Source organism: Podarcis vaucheri (assembly GCF_965113315.1).
Source record: "Podarcis vaucheri genome assembly, chromosome: 17".
NCBI classification, from domain to species: domain Eukaryota; kingdom Metazoa; phylum Chordata; class Lepidosauria; order Squamata; family Lacertidae; genus Podarcis; species Podarcis vaucheri.
Window position 1 is genome coordinate 22,042,139 of NC_138755.1, and position 20,446 is coordinate 22,062,584.

Sequence of the window (20,446 nt, forward strand, 5' to 3'; positions counted from 1 at the left end):
TGATTAACTGCTGCTTGCAATTTTGTCCGAAAGCTGTGCTTAATCGTAACAGTTGTTTCGATGAAACAAGCCAGCTTGATCACGCTTGGCCTGAGGCTGGCTTGCTTCAACAGAGCTTACTTATGCTCAACCACAGTTTAGGATTTAGGCACAACACAAAACGTCGGTTGAATGTTATTTATTTATTTAAACAGTTTTATATACCCCTTAACTACAATAGTCGCTAACTGTTTTATAAAGATACAGTGCAAAATAAAAATAAGAAATCAGCTAAAACTATAAAATTAAGTTACAGATGGGTAGCCGTGTTGGTCTGCCATAGTCAAAATAAAAAAAATTCCTTCCTGTAGCACCTTAAAGACCAACTAAGTTAGTTCTTGGTATAAGCTTTCATGTGCATGCACACTTCTTCAGATACACGAAGTGTGCATCTGAAGAAGTGTGCATGCACACGAAAGCTTATACCAAGAACTAACTTAGTTGGTCTTTAAGGTGCTACAGGAAGGAATTTTTTTTATTTTTATATAATTAAGCTTCAGTTAAAATGACTTGCTGGAAGAAAAAAGGCTTCAGTAGCTGCTGTAAGTTCAGGAAGGAGGGAGCCTGTTTTGACCTCAGGTGGAAGGCAGCTCCATAAATTTGGGCTCACAATACTAAATATGAGTTGTCCATCCAAGCCACGGGAGGCCGCTAATGGCGACTCCCCAGAAAACCTCGGTGATCAAGCAGGGATATAAGGAATTAGGCAATCCTTGCTGTATCCTAGACCCAATCTGTAAAGAGCCTTGAACCTGGTTCAATAGTATAATTTAAAACAGAAACGAAAGCTTTCAATTTCCTCGGTTATACTAGAGGAATGTCAAGGGGTGGGTGTGCGAACCTTAGACTTGCACAGATTCATAACTGTATGATAAGCAATGTCTGGATGCACCCTTTGTCTCGTGACAGGGGTTGGGGGTATCATGTTACTCTTCTAAGAAAATGCTATGCTTATAGTTCTTCAAAGTGTATTGACCTGCGTGTTTTTAGTTAAATTTTCTCAATGTAGCCATAACTGAAACATAATAGGATTTCACTCACTTGCCAACTAGCTTGTCAACAAGTATAAAGAAGAGAAATGAAGTAATCAAAGAAAGACACCTACTTGACTGCATTGTTCTAGCTGATATTTCTGCCGTTGAAGCACCGAGGCCTTGTGGAGAGCGTGCAGACAGACGGAAGTAATACAAACTATTTGGTTTTAGACCTTGCAAGTGGTAAGTTGTAGCTGGATCAATGGAAATCCGCTGCTAAAGGGGAAGTCGGAAAGGGGGGAATGAATTTAAATCTAGATCTTTGGGTCTTTGCTTCTAAAGAATTTCTAACACTCAATCTCAAAACTTCTATTCCAACGTAAGGAGCAGGTCACAACCACTGCCATCACAGTGTGGTTCCAGCTCCAGGCACAAGCCATTGCATGTGGAATAGCTTCATTACACTAAATCCTAACTTTCCAGAATGGTACCTTACTGGTAAGTGGTTGGTGCCTCTCCATGTGAAGCTGGCTGATCTACATCAGGCACAGGGAATCTCTGCTTCGCATGCTAAAGTAGTGATTCTCATTTGGCCTGTAGACATGTTTGTTTAGCAGGCACACCCACCTAACCTATACCTGACATCATATGCCATCAGATATGGGCTGGGTAAAGCAGCCAACTGCAAAGGAAGAATCAGGAGCCCTAAAGTGTGCTCCCTATTATTCCTTTGCACACAGGGCTTGCATTTTGTGCCTATTAAATTTGGTGCAAGAAGAACTACCACTCAAATTGGCTCCACTCGGAGGCTACCAACCAGAGCCGACTCCTACTGCCACTGGGGTTTGTATTTGGGGCTGGAATTAAATTCTGTGCCAAATACAAGCCTCTGGAATCAGCTCCCAATTGGAGCTCACAAATGGAGTTGATTGGTGCAAAGGAAAAGGCTTCTTCTGCCTGCACAGTCTGGAAATCAAACCATGTGGGCCAATGAACATATTGCTTTTGTACGCTACCCTGAATTCAATGCAATCTACAAAGAGATTGCCCCACCCATCTAAGCAATCAGTCCATGGAGGCTAGAGGACGTCAGAAAAGAAAAGGAAAAAAAACTATTTTACCAATATCTTACTTCTGTTTCAAAGCCAACAGTAAAATATGCATCTGTACAGTTATACTTGTACAGTGGAATCTCGGTTTTCGAAAATCTTGGAAGCTGAACATTTTGGAAGTTGGAAGCTGAAAACCTGGAAGTAATTGCTTCCGTTTTCAAAGGCATCTCGGAAGTCGGATGGCTTCCACTGCGTGTTTTTCTTTTTTTCTCAATGGATTTTGCCAACCACCCATTGTTCCTCAGCTTTTGAACATATTGGAAGACGACCGGTCTTCTGGAATGGATTACATTCAAAAACCAGGGTTCCATTGTATTTGTTACAGAAATCAAGATGGCCACTTATGGAAGCATAGTCTTGGAATTACAGCAGAGAGTTTAGTTAGACAAACCATAGTTAAGATTTTTGAAGGGGCTACCGTTAGACAAACAGAACAGTTTGCATGACACTGTCTTTACTCCTTACATTATAAATTTGAACATTTGGAATCAGAGCACATTTAGGGTTGTAGAAAAGATAATTCAGGCTGCAATCCCATGTGCATTGAATGGGGTGTACTTCTGACTAAACAAGCAACTGGGTAACCTTCAACTAACACGAGGCTGACTACCTGTCTATCAACTTTCAAGGCCTGTAGATTGTGTTTCAAAGGCATAAAGCTAGTTCACTTACCTCTTCTCCATGCTCTCCATCTTTGTAAACAAGATCATAGTTGGAGATTGTGTCAGACCGTGGAGGGGTCCAAGAAAGGAGTATGCTTGTTTCGGATTCTGGTTCAGCTTTGAAGTTCAATGGCTGCCCTGGGACTGATGCAGGAGGACACAATATCAACATTCAGTAAGTACATTTACTGGGGGCAGTGGGGAAAATTAAGAGTTGTTTCCTGCAGTTATATACTCCATGCAGACCACCGCTTCCAGGTTTAGGTTTCTATTGAAGACCCACTAATGGAAGCAGCCAGGTTTCATTTCCAGTAGCGTCACCTTCCCAAGAGCATTCCAAAACATGCATTCCAAACATGTCACTTTCTGTTCCGCTGTTTGCTCAGCTGGGAATTAATCACCCAGATAGTCCTGTTCTTTATTGCAGTTAATACTGTTGCTTGAGCAGCCTTTCTTTACACTGTCAACATACTGTTTACCAGACAAAATGTTTCTGCACATTGCTTTGATCCAGCAGAGCCACTCGAGTTATGACAGTACTCTATATACATGGCAAACAGGAATAATATGAACTTCTCTGTGTCCTAGCCAGATAAACCATCCCCTGAGCCTGCCTGTTTCTTGACTAAAGGTAAATGCAGGTTTGTGCTTACTGCTTAGACACTGATAGGAGAAAACATGACTGTTAGATACTATGCTAGGGGGAAGAGGGAAAACCCTGCTTCTCTCTAACGCTGTAAAGCACAACAAAATCCTATGGGCTATTTCAATCACAATCTCAGGAAGCAGACAGTCTCTTTAAAAGTTTGTGATATGAAAGGAGTTCAGTAAATAGGTAAAAAAGGTAAAGGTAAAGGACCCCTGACAGTCAAGTCCAGTTGCGAACGACTCTGGGGTTGCAGCGCTCATCTCTCTTTACTGGCCAAGGGAGCTGGCGTTTGTCCGCAGACAGTTTTTCCGGGTCATGTGGCCAGCATGACTAAGCCACTTCTGGCGAAACCAGAGCAGCATACAGAAACCATTTACTTTCCCACTGGAGCGGTACCTATTTATCTACTTGCACTTTGACGTGCTTTCAAATTGCTAGGTTGTCAGGAGCTAGGACCGAGCAACAGGAGCTCACCCCGTTGCGGGGATTCGAACCGCCGACCTTCCAATCAGCAAGCCCTATGGCTCAATGATTTAGACCACAGAGTCCCCCACATGGTCTAGGTTCTTGGTCACAAAGAAGACTATCATTGAGGAAAGAGGATCCAGTTACTCCCTCCCCTGCCCCATGAACAAACATGGGGTTGCTTTTTCCATATTTGCTTTGTGTGCTGATGGGCACTAGAGCAGGCATAGGCAAACTTGGTCCTCCAGATGTTTTGGGACTACAACTCCCATCATCCCTAGCTAACAAGACCAGTGGTCAGGGGTGATGGGAACTGTAGTCTCAAAACACCTGGAGGGCAGAGTTTGCCTATGCCTGCCCTAAAGAACGGCCCTTTTATTTGGCATACTTTTTTTTTGTTTGCAAAACTCTCTCCTAATGGCTCTGCATTACTAGTTTAAGTGTAGATTTTGTAGATTTTAACTTCAATCTACCCATAATTTCTTATCTGAATCCAATACCTATTTTATGTTTATGTAGGGATGAGGAACTCCTTGCAACTCCTTCAGTGCCCTGTTCTTTCCCCTTCGACTTTTTATTCTTTTGTGATTGCTTTTTTCACCTTAAATTGTTTTGGAGGTTTATTTAATGTTTTAAATGTTGTATATGGTATATTTCATTGTTGTAAACCACTTTGAGACCTATATGGTGAAAAGCGCTCTCTCTCTCTCTCTCTCTCTCTATATATATATATATATATATATATATATTTATATATGGGGGGACGCGGGTGGCGCTGTGGGCTAAAGCCTCAGCGCCTAGGGCTTGCCGATCGAAAGGTCGGCGGTTCGAATCCCCGCGGCGGGGTGCGCTCCCGCTGCTCGGTCCCAGCGCCTGCCCACCTAGCAGTTCGAAAGCACCCCCGGGGGCAAGTAGATAAATAGGTACCGCTTACCAGCGGGAAGGTAAACGGCATTCCGTGTGCGGCTCTGGCTCGCCAGAGCAGCGATGTCACGCTGGCCACGTGACCCGGAAGTGTCTTCGGACAGCGCTGGCCCCCGGCCAATAGATGTGAGATGGGCGCACAAACCCCAGAGTCTGTCAAGACTGGCCCGTTCGGGCAGGGGTACCTTTACCTTTACCTTTATATTTATATATATGTATATATATAACCCAACAACAATAATAATAATTATTCCTGACCATGGGTCACCCTGGCTGGAGCTGAAATGGAAGCTTTGAAGGGAATGTATTGTTATGAGTTTGGGGAGCAGTTAGGCTGTATGCTGGAGCCTGCTTCCAATTCCAGGATTCAGCACTGATTCAATTCCTGGAAATAGACAGCTAGCTTATACTTATACTTATGTCCCTATAAGTATGGACCATTAAGGCAAGGAAGGGGCTCTGTGCCAGATGCCAAGTGAGTATGGCCCCCCCTTCCTAACTCACTCGGAGTTAGAAAGCCTGATTCCTGTTTGAATTAAAGGCTGTGGCTAGGGGACACCCTCTTGGGGTTTTCATGATGTAGTGGTGTTGAGTCAAAAGTGTAACTGTGCTCTCCAAGTTAAGGATTTTTTTTTAAGCCCTAATTATATTTCTGTATAGCTTACAATCAAAATATCAGTGTATCAACAGTTACTTTGCAAGGACTAGTATGCAGTGCTGGACTCTGCTGGTAAAAAGGGAGATTCAAATACTGAATCAACCATGAAGGGTACTGAGGTCTTGACAAAGTTATTATCCATAATAACTTTGTTATTATAAACTTGATTCATGTGCTGCTTTAAAAAAAATGTTTTTAATTTGTTTAGTCTCCCCATGAGAGCTGTGATTGTACTGGACAGGCAGTAAGGGCAGGGCATTATATATATATATATATATATGCAGGTTTTGGTGTCTTCGGGTGTCTTCCCGTGTAAGAGTCGGGGTGTCTGTGCGACGTTTCGACGAGGTCTCACTCGTCATCTTCAGGCTGGTGCTTTCGGCTTCTTGTTACTGGAACAGAGCAGAGTCTGGTGTTTGAGTTCCTATAAATACTGTTGAGGGGTGTGGTGTATAGCCTCCAACGTTCTGGGCAGAGAGGAAGTTCCTAGATTAGTGTGCCTTTTCTTCTTTTGTTCCTTAATTACTTGAGGGATATCTTGGGTGATTTCATGAGTGATATTCTGAATACCACTGGGTGGGTCATTAAGTGTAGATTAGTTGCTAAAGCTTTCGTGTCTTGACCTCTTGAGCTTGTGAAGAGTTTTTCTGAGAAGATGGCTGTGCTGCATTTAGTTGTGCTTTGGCTTGGCTTCGTGTATAGGGGCGAGCTGTGGTTTTGTGCCTTGTGCCAGCCAGATCTGTGTAGGGATTGCAGGGGGGTGCAGCATCCGGAGGTGCCACTATAGTTTGGCTACTGGATGGAGTCTGTAATATGTCTGTGGAGAGGGTCTGGGTTTGGGTCTGGTGTGGTTGATTGGTGACGGCGTTCTGTGTGCCTCTGGTTCTGGTGTCGGTTTTTGTGGGGAGGGCTAATTTCCAGATGTCTGGCAGGCGGGACGTGTCGTCACGCTTGTTCATGTTGTGAGGGTGTTTCTCTATCTCGATGGCTTCCATGATTATTCTCTTGTGGTGATGTTCCATATTAAAGAGCAATTTGGAATCTGCAAAATTAATTTCGTGTCCTGTTTCTTTCATGTGTTGGAAAAGAGAGGAAGTTTTTTCTTCTTTTTTGACGGCATTCTTGTGTTCTGCGATACGTGCATTTATTCGTCTGTTTGTTTGTCCAATGTACGTGGCTGGGCAGACTTTGCAGGGTATTTCATAGACCCCTTGGTTTTCCAGCTGGATTTTGTCTTTTGGGTTTCTGAGGATATTGGCTATTTTTTGGTTGGTGCAGAAGGCTGTTTTGATATTGTGTTTATGGAGGATATTGCTGATTTTGTCTGTAGTGCCCTTGATATAAGGAAGGAGGGCCATGCCATTGTTTTCTTCTGTGTCTTGGTTTTTGGGGGGTGTTTCTTTTTGGATTAGCTTAGTAACCCTGTTTTTCTGGTATCCATTGGCGATTAACACATTTGAGAGATTCTGTAACTCAGTTGTCAAGTGGTCTTTGTCAGCCAGGTGTTTGGTTCTGGAGATGAGAGTCTTGGCTACGGAGTTTATTTGTGCAGGGTGGTGGTGTGATTGTGCATGTAAGTAGCGGTTGGTGTGTGTTTTTTTCCGGTAGATAGTGTGTCCTAGGGAGCCATCAGGTTTTTTGTAGATTAGGACGTCAAGAAAGGGGAGTTGGTTGTTGTCTTCTATTTCCATAGTGAATTGTATTTTGGGGTGTAGGCTGTTGAGATGTGTGAGGAAGCTATCTAGTTTTTCTTTCCCGTGTGGCCAAATTACAAAGGTGTCGTCAACATATCTGAGCCAAAGTTTGGGTTTGTGTTCTGACTTGTCTAAAGCATTGGTTTCAAAGTGTTCCATGTACAAATTTGCGATGACCGGTGAGAGGGGTGATCCCATAGGTGCTCCTTCTATCTGTTTGTATCTTTGTCCATTGTGGATGAAGTACGTGTTGGTTAGGCAGTGGTTGGTCAGGTCCAGGATGTATTTGGGGGGGTTGTATTTGTTTTGAATGGCTGTCAAGGCTTCATTAATGGGCACTTGAGTGAAGAGAGATACAACATCGAAGCTCACAAGTAGGTCATCGGGATGTAGGTATTGTTTCCTTATTGTTTCTATGAACTGGAAGGAGTTAGTAACGTGTGAAGCGATGGATTCTGCATAGGGCTGAAGTTGCTTAGCGAGAAATTTAGCGAGATTTTGTAGAGGTGAGCCTATGGAGCTGACTATTGGTCTGAGTGGTGTTCCTTCTTTGTGTATCTTGGGGAGACCGTAGAGTTTGGGGCATCTGGATGATTTTTCTCTGGGGATGATTCTTAGCTGGATTTCTTCACTGATAGGAGAGGCTTTTATTTTGGATTTGGTGGTTTTTTCCAGATAGGTGGTGGGATCTGTTTTTATAGGTTGGTAGGTAGGGTCTTGGAGTAGATTTGATAGTTTTGCTTGGTAGTCCGATGTGTTCATCACAACAGTGGCGTTGCCTTTGTCTGCTGGGAGAATGATTATGTTGTTGTCTTTCCTCAGGTTGGTGAGTGCTTTCTGTTCTTCTTTGTGTAAATTGCTTCTGGGTGGTTTGCTGGAGCAGAGGATGTTGGTGACTTCAAGTCTGATTTTATTGGCTTCATCTGGGTCGATTTTGGTCAGGCTAGCTTCGACTCCGCATATGATGTTTTCCGTGGGGATGCGTCTCGGGGCGACTGCAAAGTTGAAACCTTAGGAGAGTACTTTGGTTTCAGTTGGGGTGAGGATCCTGTCTGATATGTTATGTACTGTTTGTTTCATGGGTTGTTGTGGAGGGTGGCTGGGCTTCTGGCGTTTCTCTAGTTTGTAGAGTTTGTTGGTGTGTCTGTCTGTCTTATGTGAGGTCTCAGTTTCAGCTCTCCAGACGGCTAGTTGTTTGCATTTGTCCCAGAGTGCAGGGTGGATTTTGTTACATAGTTTGAGGTGAAGAGTGAGCAGATCTTTGTTGGTTTGGTTTAGTAGGTATCTTTTCTTATGTATTTCGTTTCTGATTAGGGATAGTTCAGTTCGTTTCAGGATCCTTTCGGTAGCTGGGGTTTTAGAGTGGAATTTAAGTTGGAAGCATGTGGGAGTTAAGTTGTTGTCTCGGCAGTTGCGTAGGAACAGGAGATCACATAAGATGGTGGCTCTTCATATATATATATATATATATATATATATATATATATCCCTGACACGCATGAGTACATAAGTAGGATGTGCTGGATTTCAAGTAGTTTTTCAATTTTTATTTTTATTTTAACAGGGCAGGGACGTTATATTCCAAGGAAGTTATATTCAGTGCGGAACTTTCATTTTTCATTAAATATTTGTCCTGTGAGGTCATTTATCATTACAAAAGCAGAATATGGAAATGGAGCTTCTGAAGGAACTTGAGAAAATTTCAACAATATATAACTACGTGATTAACATGCCAATGGAAACAGCAAACAAACAAAGTTTCAGAGAGGCTGTTCATGGCATATGAACTGTTAAAGGTGAGTACAATACACAAAAATGTCAAAACTATTCATTACTGAATAAACTTCATGGTAAAGTCAAAAGACATAGATCCCCAATCCAACCCACAGCTTAGCCATCTGGATTTAGAATATGCTTTTTAAACACCTTGACTGGGTTTATCTATATTTAACTTTGACTTTATTGCTTAGAAAAGTCAGATACCAACCCTCCCACCCCAGCCGTACCGCTGAGAACTTTCTAGAGTTTTCCTCTTACCTCCTGTCTGAGTGATGACTTGAATGTCACTAGAAAGAGGCCCATCACCAACGGAGGTAAAAGCAAGAACTTTCACAGAGTAAGTTTTCTGTGGTATTAGATTCCCAATGGTGGTTATATGGCTGTCGGCCACATTGTGTTTCAACCAGCTGTTGACATGTTGGGAGGGGTCCATGGTGTAATAAACTCTGTAGCCTTGTATTTGTCCGTTGGGTTCCTCGGGTTCTTCCCACTGCACCAGTATTGTGGTTGAGCTCAACATACGGGCTTGTACATTGCGTGGTGCACTAGACGGTGCTTGCTCCGAGGTCCGCGTTGAAACCGGTTCACTGGGTGGCCCCCGCCCAATGTTGTTGACAGCAACAACTCTGAACTCATACTCGGAATAAGGACTCAAACCGGCGACGCTGTATCGAGTTGTGGCGACTCCATCAATTTCCTTATAGAGTTCCTCAGAGTTTTTAGGTTTATGTTGGATTATGTAATAAGACACTGGCTCGGGGTTTCCAGAATCCCAAGTCAAAGTAATGCTTGTTGCTGTGCTTTCTGTTACAACAGGAGTTCCTGGAGGTTTGGGTAAGGCTGCAAGAAAATAAAAGACAATTTATTCAATTGGCAGGAAATTACACCACAGCACCATGACTAGTTTTTTTAAAAAAGTATAGCAATGCGATTTGGTGAAGGGACACATACAATTCAAAACAGAACGCTGTTTTATTCAAGTACTGTCGAAAACAAAAACAAAATATTATGGGGAAAGCATTTTGTTGCGACAATAATTTAACTAAACATTTGCAAAGGAGAAAATTGACGTTGCTCTAAAATGAGAAGCAGCATCAGAGGCTTGGAGACTTTTGGTTCATATGCAGAAAATTTGTGTTGCCATGGTAAAGATTTATCTGTTGTTGTTGTTTTTGAAGCAGATTGTATGCCCCTTACCTTTGACAGTTATCTGTGCTATTGCTTCTATAACACCAAGAGTAGACATGGCAACACAAGTGTAATTTGCAGATTGCCTGACGTCATTAAGCTCCAGGACATTCCTTCCTATTGGCATGTCATCTTCCGGGGTAAGATCTTCTGCTCCCAGCATCCATTTCACATATGGCATTGGAGACCCCACAGCAACACAGGTGATGTTAACACTCCCTCCGGGCATAATTTCATGGTTGGTGGGTGGGATCGAGAACCTTGGTGGGACCCGACGAACTGGAATAAAACACACATAAAGCTAATAACCCATACAAACATGGGGAACATAGATCTTGCACACAAGATTACATGCATTTATAGATACACTTTCAACGATTAATTGCTACTTTTATTTGCCGAAAATAAAATATAGACCAGACAGGTATATTGTCTGTACATATTTGTCTACATTTATTCATCAATATCTTTAACCACATTCATACAACGCTTCCCCCCACCCCAGACCTAGTAGGGCCTCACAATTAACTAACTATATACTAACAGTACACCAAACACCATGCAAAAGATACACACACATACACACACATATATATGCATGTATATTCTGTATGCATATGTATACATATATATGCACAGAAGAAAACTGGAGAGTCGACAGCATGCTTGAGTTGAGTATCAAAACCAACTTCAACGCTGCACACTTCCAGCTGATGTGAAGAAATGTGCTGCAACACATTGTCACATCACAGCCCTGAAACACATCACCTACGGTACACGGAAAAATGCAATTCTGATTTGCTGTCAGACTCAAAAAGTGGATGCAGCCTCAAGACCTCACACTAACACTGAAACAGACATGGGATATATATAGATATATATATAGTCACAGGAGAAGAAACAAGGCAAAGCCAGTATGAGTACTGGTTTTGGTCATGCAGGCAAGCAAATGACAAGAGTCTATAGGGAATCATGCATAGGGAGGAATGATAGGAGAGAGAGAATTTGTATAGGGAAACAAAAACAATTAAAAGGAAAGGGGAAGGAAACATATTGGGATAGAGAATAGGTTTTTTAAAAATGTGAAGGCAAGATAGTTTAAAAGAAACAGGGATATTAAGAGGGTAGGACAGGGAATAGGAGGATATTTGTTTAAGCCTGGGATTATTATGAAGCAAGTATACGGTGGCAGGGAAGGAGAAGAACATTAAAACATTCCGGGTTCCATGGCGTTCACACAGAGGGGGAAGCAAAATAAGCTGCTAGGATTAATAATACTACTAAAAGCAGCTCTACGTGTACAAAATGAGGGACAGTGATATCTAAACTATTTAGCAGCAGGGCATTGCATTAACAGAGTAGTTAATATTTAAGAAAACACAACACTGAGAAAATTACCAGGCAATAACAGATCAGTGTTTCTGCTTCAAATATTTTCTGTGTGCATGTGTAGAGCAAGAGGCAACAGAGGCCTGTGCTTTCATTGCACACAATAGGCTGTGCTTTACGTGGGCCTTGAAAACAAGGATGTCTTTGATTCAGCGAAATAAACAAACCGATTCGTAAATAAATGGCTACGGTCCCGGCCGGAGAACGTTAGTCATAATCACGTCCCATTGAAATCAATGGGAGGTAGGTTAGTGGTCATTAAATCCGCCCACTGAAGTTAATGGCAGGGGGTGGGGAATGGTTTAGCGTTATACGCCGACAAGTGTGATTTAAGAGCGGCGAACTTTCGCTGGATTAAGGGACTATGAATGCAAAGCGATCATTTCATTACCCTTTGCACTGAATTGAGATAAATTTCTAGAGATTCGATAGGGGCTTACGGTGATGGCCTCGTGAGTGAATGGGACTGGCATAGGGAGGACAAAGAGCGAAACATGCCTTCAGCAGCCAATCAACCGAGGTCACACAAAGCAAGTGAGGGGCAATGCAGAATTTGTACTACTGAAAGAAAATGGAAAACGGAAAAAGAAAAAAAAACTTAGGAGAAATATTAGTCTTCATGCTTGGGCTGCTTAAAGGAGCATCTGCTGGAACTCATTCCCGTATCAGCAGGCATTAACAACGGAAATCAAAGGGAAATAAAATTGAAGAAGGAAAAGAAGATAAAAAGAACCAGAAGCAGGAACACTGACCAGATTGACAACTCCTTGAAGTGTTAAGCGTGTTACTGGCTTGTCATGCACCCAGCCTCTCTCCCTCTGTCTACATGCACAACGATACCAGCACACATTAGAAGCCATGACCGGGGCATTCTCTGCTTAAACATAACATCAACTTAAAAATAAAAAGGCCACAATGCAGCTACATTCATTTCATTTGTATTCTTTGTTATTGGTTTAATTAATAGTTTTGTAAGGTGGGTAAAAAAGTAAAAAACACACCAACCTTCTCGCAGCTCTGAGGGATGTAGGGGGTTTGATGCAGAACACAATGAAATGAGGAAAGGAGAAAAACAAGGGAAACACAGAGAGAGTAAAAAGGCCATATCAAGGCTTTCAACTGCTACTTGAACAACTTTTACTTGGTCTAATCAAACCTTACTACCTCAGCTCTGACCGTAAGCAATTTCACGCAGCTATCGCGGTATTAGGAACTAGCATCATTTGAGTGGGGAAAGGGGAACTCCTTCAAGTCGTAACGGCACACATGCCTCATGCAAGAAACACTACTTTGAAAGGAAAAGGACCAGATAGCTTCCTAAGGAGGCCAAAATAACCTCCGAACCCTTTCTAGTCAGAAAGCTAAATCATAAATATATATTATAAAAGTTTTGTACAGCGTTCCCCACACCAAAGTAATGAGCTAACAGCTGTATGAACCGAAATCTTCCCTCATCTTTTCCCCCTCCCCTTCTCCCCTTCTCATTCCAAACCACCCTTTCTTTTTGCAGGGAAATGGGATTATTTGTATAAATTATATAGAAAAGGGGTGCTCTCATTTCAGAGCCAGACCCTGGAAACTGTGCCAGAAAGGAGGCACTTTAAATATACAAAACTAAGAGCTTCCATAGGTTTAAAAAGCAATCATGCCTGTTACCCTTACAAGAATATACTTTTTATGAATTTATCCTCCCAATTCATATCTATCAAAAAAGACAAATCTCTCGGCACCCCTCCCCCTTTTGAAAAATACAAAGAACAGCCAGTTCATTACAGCAGTGCCAGGGATTACGTATTACTGATAAAACTTCAATTTAAGAGAAAGTATGTATATATATATATATTTATAGCTCTACGAAACTAAGCTTAAAGAAACACAGAAGGCAGGCCACACCACTGTCCTCTTCGGCGAGAATTTCCAAGCTAAGAACTTTTCCTTTTCAGCTCAGAAGCAGAGGTCATGTGGGTACAACACACCTCAGCACCCCTGAGTTTCAATTAGAGCTAAATTAGTTGCACAGCAAGCAATCGCATTAGGAATTATAAACCAAAGAAAGGAGAAGAGGAAAACCCAAAAATAAATGCAACACTCAGGTCAATCGTCAATGCAGGAAAAAGTAGAAGTCAAGATGTAAAAACAGAAGCATACTTACAAACCTTAAGTCCACAGGGGTGGATTGGACTCAAAGGTGCCTTTATTCATATTCCTCCCCTCGTCAAATTCATACTCTAAGCCTTTTTTCCCAGTGTTTATTTTACTTTCCCCCCCACCCCTTTGCCCAGATACTTTGCTTATTACTGTAGTTATGGCATAGACCCCGAGAGTAACTTAACGCCCCTTGCGCCTGACTGAAGGGTAGATACCCGGGTTTATCATTCCTACCTCTGACATATAGATTGGCAGGGGCAGAATACCGTGTCCCTGCACTGTTGGTTGCAACACACTCATATTTGCCTTGGTCAGATTCTTCGCTCAATTCGATTTGCAGGGCACCTGTAAGGATATAAAATACATTGCCAAAGAGACTGTCAATGATGGGTTTTTCAGCTCCCAACGACACACCGCTTAATAATAATGAAAAGCCCTGTATGCGGAGGTCCACGCAACGTCGGTTCATTTTCTCGCTACAGTGGCACAGACAAAAAAATAATAATTATGATGTGATGAAAAAAACAAAGAGATTATTTTTTTCACACCATCAATACTAGCACAGGAAAACAATCTGCATTTCGCAAACATATTTTCTAGCACAATATACTGTTTTCTCCTAGACTATTAAAATGGAGATGGGTGAGACTGCTTCAAGGAAATATGGCTTTAAAACAAAGCATAGGATATTAGGTCATAGGGTTGTCACTGTTTAGCGGATTAGATTATTATTTATTTATTTATTTGTGCAGCAAAAGTAATAATACAAAAGGTGGCACTCGGAAAAAAGAAGAAAAAAGAAGGGGAAAAAAAGGGAGAAGATGGGTTTCAAGAAAGTCTTCCGCTGAAGAAGGCCAAAAATGTGCAGCGAGTACAAAAAAAGGGCTGCTTAAAGTGAAAAAAGAAACAAATTAGTCATTTATAGCAATCAAAATATTCCTTTAAAGAAACAAAACTCCCTTAAAGACATGCAGATTGGTAAGAAAAAGAAAGACATTTCGCCACAACTTACAATCTTTTTAGTGCATTTGCTGAAAAACAAGAACAGTTGAATTAGGAGGCAAAAAAAATGTTAAAAAGCAGGGGCCAAGCCAACAAGGAAGAAGCAACCAATCACTGCTGAGGACCATCGGGATGTCAGCCCTAAGACACCCATCAAAATCCACGGCTGGGATTAGCAGTGTGGTGTCACAAAACCCAAGAAAAAAACAAAACAAGAATTACAAAAGACATGAGCAGTTGTTGTTTTTAATATAAAATGATTAAAAACCAGCAATACCACATTTTATCACCAAGAATACTGAGTCATCAACCTTTCCATTTCCAAAGCCTGAAGATCAGAAGGATCCAAAAATCCAGAGATCGGTAAATCCAAGAAGAAAAAAAAATATATATAGTTGCTGTAATTTATTAGGGAGAAGAATGTGGTGGGTTTTTTCTTGTTGTTTTACTTTACTTTATTAAAGTTAAAAGAAAAATATATAATTGAACAAAAATTAAAAATAAAATAAACCCCCTTGAAAGACAAAGTTAAAAAGTAGATATTCCATGTTGTCGTCTGCATGTCTGCAACTGTTCTCCAGACCATCTTGGCTTGGTCCAAAACAAGAACAGCTAAGGAAGAAAAAAAATGATCTTTTTTTTTTTGCTCCAGTTGGACCAAAAAAAAAGAAAGAAAAAAAGGGGAAAAAAAGAGAAAAGAAAAAAGGTAGAAAAAGAAGAAGAAAAAAAGGAATAGAGGGACAAATGGTACGCTGTGACTGGGTTGTGTGGCCTGAAGACCCGGATATGCTTTCTTTGAAGCATATCACAAAGTAACGAATCTTTTTTGAAATAAAAAGAAGAAAAGAATGAATGAATGAATGAATGAATGAATAAACACAACTTTTTTCCCCCCAATGAAAAGTGAAAAGGATGGTGGGGGGGAAAACAAAACCACAAGATGGAAGTCACTGATCATAACTCAATAGGAAGAAATAAGGATGAAGGACATTTCTGTAATGCATTTGTTTGTTTTTTTAAAAATGGATATAATGGAAGGTATGAAAGGACAGAAAGAATAAGATCATTCTGTGAACGTTAGTTCAGCACTCTTACCTCTTATTGGTGTACCACCTGGGTGGATAATATGAATGCAAATAAGATTAGAAAGAAGAAGCATTAGTACGAGAAGAAAGAGGCTAGGGCTTTGGAAGAAGAATCAAATTAGAGTTACAGAATTAAATAAGGTCTTAAAAGAAACTTGAATTTCTATACTGTAAAAACAGGAATATATACTTTTAGGTACAATTCTTAGATTATAAAAAACAAAATAGCAGTGTACCAAACTGGGCAAAGGCCATTATTTTCGGGGGGAAGTGGCAAGGCAGATCATTCTTACAAGAGCTTAGGTGTTTGGTTATATAGGGTTAATATATATATATTGCATAGGCCTGAAATCCTAAAAGAAAACCTTTACAACACTATATTTAATACATAGTTTAGGAAGAGATACTGGATAACTATTAAAGTGAGAAATATATATATATAGTATATGAAGATATATATATATATAATAGAGAGAGAGAAAGAGAGAGAGAGGCTATCTGGAAATAAATACTGATTATGTTGGACTCACTTGTCATATACTGCACTACAACTAGGTGATACTTGTGTATTGCTCCTTCTAACTTGAGAGTTACTAGGACTGATACGACAACATTTCTGTGAAGGGTTGTGTGTGTGCCGCTACAAAGGTCCGGTGGCTACACTGTCTGTTAGTAAAATGCATGCCATGCATTTTAAGAGTAATCATTATCATCATCATCATAATACCATAATCATAGTATTCTGCATATGAAAATTAGTGGGGGGGTGAAGTGCGCTTCAGAACTAAGCACTTACCAATAGATTCTGGAGATTAAAATACGGAGAGAAGAAAGACAGCATAAAAATATTATTATATTCCTTATAATTTGGTACAAAAGTTTTCAAGTTAAAGCTTTATATACTAAATCATCTATGTCACAACTGAAAATTGACTTCTAGTTTTACATTAACAGAAGCTTAATCTACACAGTTCTGCTGACAACAAGCATTAGCAGTTGGTTAACAAGACGGCTTAACATCACAGGACAGGTCAAAAAGGCTGAAAGTTCTGGGAAGATATATGGCTAGACAACTTGATTCCGCAGGAAGATCACTATCACAGCCGAAGTAGACTGCTAATTATATATCCCACCCTTTTGTAGTATATTAATATGGGAATAAGCTTTACATTTAGTAAATAATTTAGAGTTATCTTATTATGAAGCTGCAAAGACCATCAGGTGGAGTTGAAAGGAGCCGTTGGAGAAAGAGCAGCGAAAGCCGGACTCTACTTCAAATACAGGCTTCTGTAGATCTGGACACGCTAATATTGACAAAGCTTTGGGTTTATGCACACTACTGTGGCTAAATGCACCAGAAAATAAATCTCAGCCAGTAAAAATCTCTCCCTTCACAGGCTAACCCATTGATTTGAGATTATTATTCTTGGTTGGCTTGCTTGCTTTGGGGTCAGGGAGGATGTTAAGATAGTGCACATGAGAAAAGTAGAGTGAACCATGTACTAGTGAGAGAAAAGGAAGATGTGTCCAAACTGTCTAATCTTTGGTGGATTCAAAAGGTTGAAAAGAACTCACAAAACACAATTGTTATAGAATATTTTAATTGTCAAATAAAGAAAAATAGATTGGGTTTGATGGATATAACCATTGGTACTCCTTGCATACTCTGAAGTCCAATGTTGAAATAACTTTTTAAAATAAAATAATAATAATAATATAGATAGGGATAGAGAGAATGGATCTGTCAAATACTGCCAAAACGCAGTAAATAAACGGAAAATATCAAAACTACAGTCACAGCAAGTGAGCGTTGTGGAGTAAACAGAAGCTGCAAGACACACAAACAAATAGACTCTGGAAACAGGCTATGACGATAACACAGACATGGACAACACGCTCGACAACATAAAAAAGAAGAAGAGAAGAAGAAATCATAACCTATAAAATAAAATAAAAATAATTAAAAAGGAACGTAAAATAAGAGAGAGTATAATTTTGGGCATTAGTGCAAACAGTAACAAGACCTTACCTGATCGTAATTGTTTGATACGTCCATTGTTGTTGCTCGTGTCCACGGGTAAAAAATCTTTGAACCAAGTTATTTCAGGATCAGGATTGCCACTGGCTGCACATAACATGGTGGCCGTTCTAGTGCGTTCAACCACCTTTAGTTGCGGGCCCATATCAATGGTGGGGAAACCACGAGGAATTTGATCCTCTGAAAAAGAGATAAACATCAGGTTTATAAAACATTTCCTATCACAGCTACATTGCTAAATCTGTGTTCCAAACATACTGGGTTGCATCCATTGTTGTCACACAGCCAAGAGTTAAGGCTTCCATCAGTGGAAAGGAGTTGGAAAGTTTTTTTGGTTGTGTGTGTGTTTGCAATTTCTTCCCATCCTCCCTGCACTCTATAATCCTCTGAATCTGGAGCCTTTCTAGAACAGATGCGGCAAAGGAGGGAGGTGGGTATCACTAAAAGATACACTGACGAAAAGCTTCCATCTACATTGGTACCTTGGTTGTCCAACAACTTGGCTCCCGAACAAATCGGCTACCGAACGCCGCAAACCCAGAAGTGAGTGTTTCGGTTTGTGAACATTTTTCGGAAGCCGAACATCCAGTGCGGCTTCCAATTGAGTGCAGGAAGCTCCTGCAGCCAATCGGAAGCTGCGCCTTGGTTTTCAAACTGTTTCGGGAGTCAAACGGACTCCCGGAACGGATTAGGTTTGACAACCAAGGTACCACTGTATTGAGCAACACTGTTTAATACAACCAATTTTGTCTACGGTTGGAGAAAACTATTTGATCTTGGTGTATTATCAACCAGCATAGTTTAAGCAAACCACATCTTCCCAAGCTGGGATCTTTTGGAAGAGTCAGGATTGCTGACCCAGAGGTACAAATTCAAATCTCACTCAGGTGCATGGAAGCCTCTCTTAGGTGGCTATTTGGATCCATATCAGATTAAACAGGTATGATCAGAATAAGCATAGATCCATAACAAAAATGTCCAGACATGTATGGTGTTTTGGGTTTTTTTATTGCTTATTGTTATGGGGGGGGACTTCTCTTTTTGCCTTATGGGGTACCCAAGAGTCTATATAAAGTCCTTTTGTAGGTTCTCTATTGGTAGGAGAAAATAACAGAGACCAACCAGAGAATATTGAGAAGCAAAGCAGCTAGTAAGCCTGATCTTTATTAAAGCTGTTGCATCAGGGTGCCCCCTTACATGCAGGAGAGAGGAAGAGGACCCACAACCATGTGTGCAAGCCCTTATATAGACATATTAAATTGCCCACCCTGGAGTCCAAGACCACCCCCAGAAACATCATACATACATCACAGAAGGTTTGTAGCCTAAGACCACCCCTCAGATACATCATACCTACATCACAGAAAAGGCGGTCTACAACAGAAATCTGAGTGTGTTGTTTATCTCCTGTCTAGCAAGTTACCTGATTGCATTATCTGGGTTTTAGCCACTCTTTTGTTATTATAACTACTTAATTCCTGAATCTAGGTCACAGGTGACAGGCTCACACTCTGTTCATATCTTGAAGGTGCCCTTAAGACAGGATTTGTGAGGATGGGATTTGTGAGGAAAGAGACAATGGGGAGGTTTCCCACTTTGACCTTGCAGAGAAACGTTTGAGGTCAATTTATTCAGGACCTTTTCTGTGGGGTTTCAGACATGTGGTTTATATATACAGTTATGAATATATATATATATAACCTTGAAATTCTTATAACATTATAAAGGCTTCAGTGATTTTTTAAAAAAGCAGTACAACCATTTCTTATTTTGCTTCAAGATAACCCACCAATAGAAAGAAAAAAGACCAATAACTGCTGTATAATGCATCCTTTGTTATTAAACATCTTGCTTGGCTGGTATTGACATGCAATTCTTTAAGGAATAAAAATAATTGACTACAAATTGTCCAATGTCAAACACATTACTTGCTTTGCCATGAAATGGTGTGATCTTTTCACAAAGTTGCAGCAAAGCTTTCGGAGGCATCTGAAAAACTTGGAGGGATATCCTTGGATACTTGACAAATCTCTGCATTCCCTGGTGACTTCCTTCTCTCCAAGGCTATTTAATCACTGACAATGTGAATGCACATAAATATTGCTAGGAGAGAGTGGTAGTCACTAATCTTCTGCAAGTGTGAATGTCTTTTTATCTCTGCCAATAAGCAGGAAGTGTTAAAGGCTGACAATGTTAGGCCATTTGCTATAGGCTCTTACCAAAGAAACCTACATTAGATAACAAATTATAAGATGTGAAGCCTTTACCTTGGGAATTGCTGATAAGGTTTGACTTGTGCCATGCTGAAGTACTACTCTAATGCATTTGCATGACCTTTCCATTTCCTTCTTGGCTCACAAAGAACACTCTAGAGGCCCCTTTCTCATATAAACAAGCACACAACAAAGATAATCTATCTTGCATACTAATAGGGTGGAGTAAGCAAAGAGCTTCTCTCTCTTATTTTTAATAAGGGTAATTAAATTCTATCCATTCCTCTTATGCACAGAACCTCTCCGAATACACGCTCGTCATTAAATTTTCATGAGAAACATCACAATGTAACAGATTCAAATAGTCAGAGCTGTTATACTTTGACAGTTGTGGCTTATTTCCAATCTGGCTGTCAGGTATTTGGCA

The 20,446-nt window shown here is 40.7% G+C and overlaps 1 protein-coding gene across 26 annotated transcripts in view; it reads right to left on the bottom strand.

Annotated features, from left to right (window-relative positions):
* The window catches only part of PTPRD (protein tyrosine phosphatase receptor type D), a 1,176,641-nt gene that overhangs the window by 153,265 nt on the left and 1,002,930 nt on the right, over positions 1 to 20,446 (bottom strand). For 11 of the 26 annotated variants that reach the window (XM_082204501.1, XM_082204490.1, XM_082204515.1 and 8 more), the window contains 8 exons: positions 17,798 to 17,986; positions 15,779 to 15,796; positions 13,916 to 14,026; positions 12,539 to 12,550; positions 10,154 to 10,423; positions 9,215 to 9,796; positions 2,798 to 2,931; positions 1,145 to 1,289 (listed from right to left, as the gene is read on the bottom strand). In XM_082204501.1, the coding sequence (XP_082060627.1) occupies positions 1,145 to 1,289; positions 2,798 to 2,931; positions 9,215 to 9,796; positions 10,154 to 10,423; positions 12,539 to 12,550; positions 13,916 to 14,026; positions 15,779 to 15,796; positions 17,798 to 17,986 (1,461 nt within the window). The remainder of the gene's footprint in view (positions 1 to 1,144; positions 1,290 to 2,797; positions 2,932 to 9,214; positions 9,797 to 10,153; positions 10,424 to 12,538; positions 12,551 to 13,915; positions 14,027 to 15,778; positions 15,797 to 17,797; positions 17,987 to 20,446) is intronic. The other 15 variants (XM_082204512.1, XM_082204495.1, XM_082204494.1 and 12 more) reach the window with 4 other exon arrangements.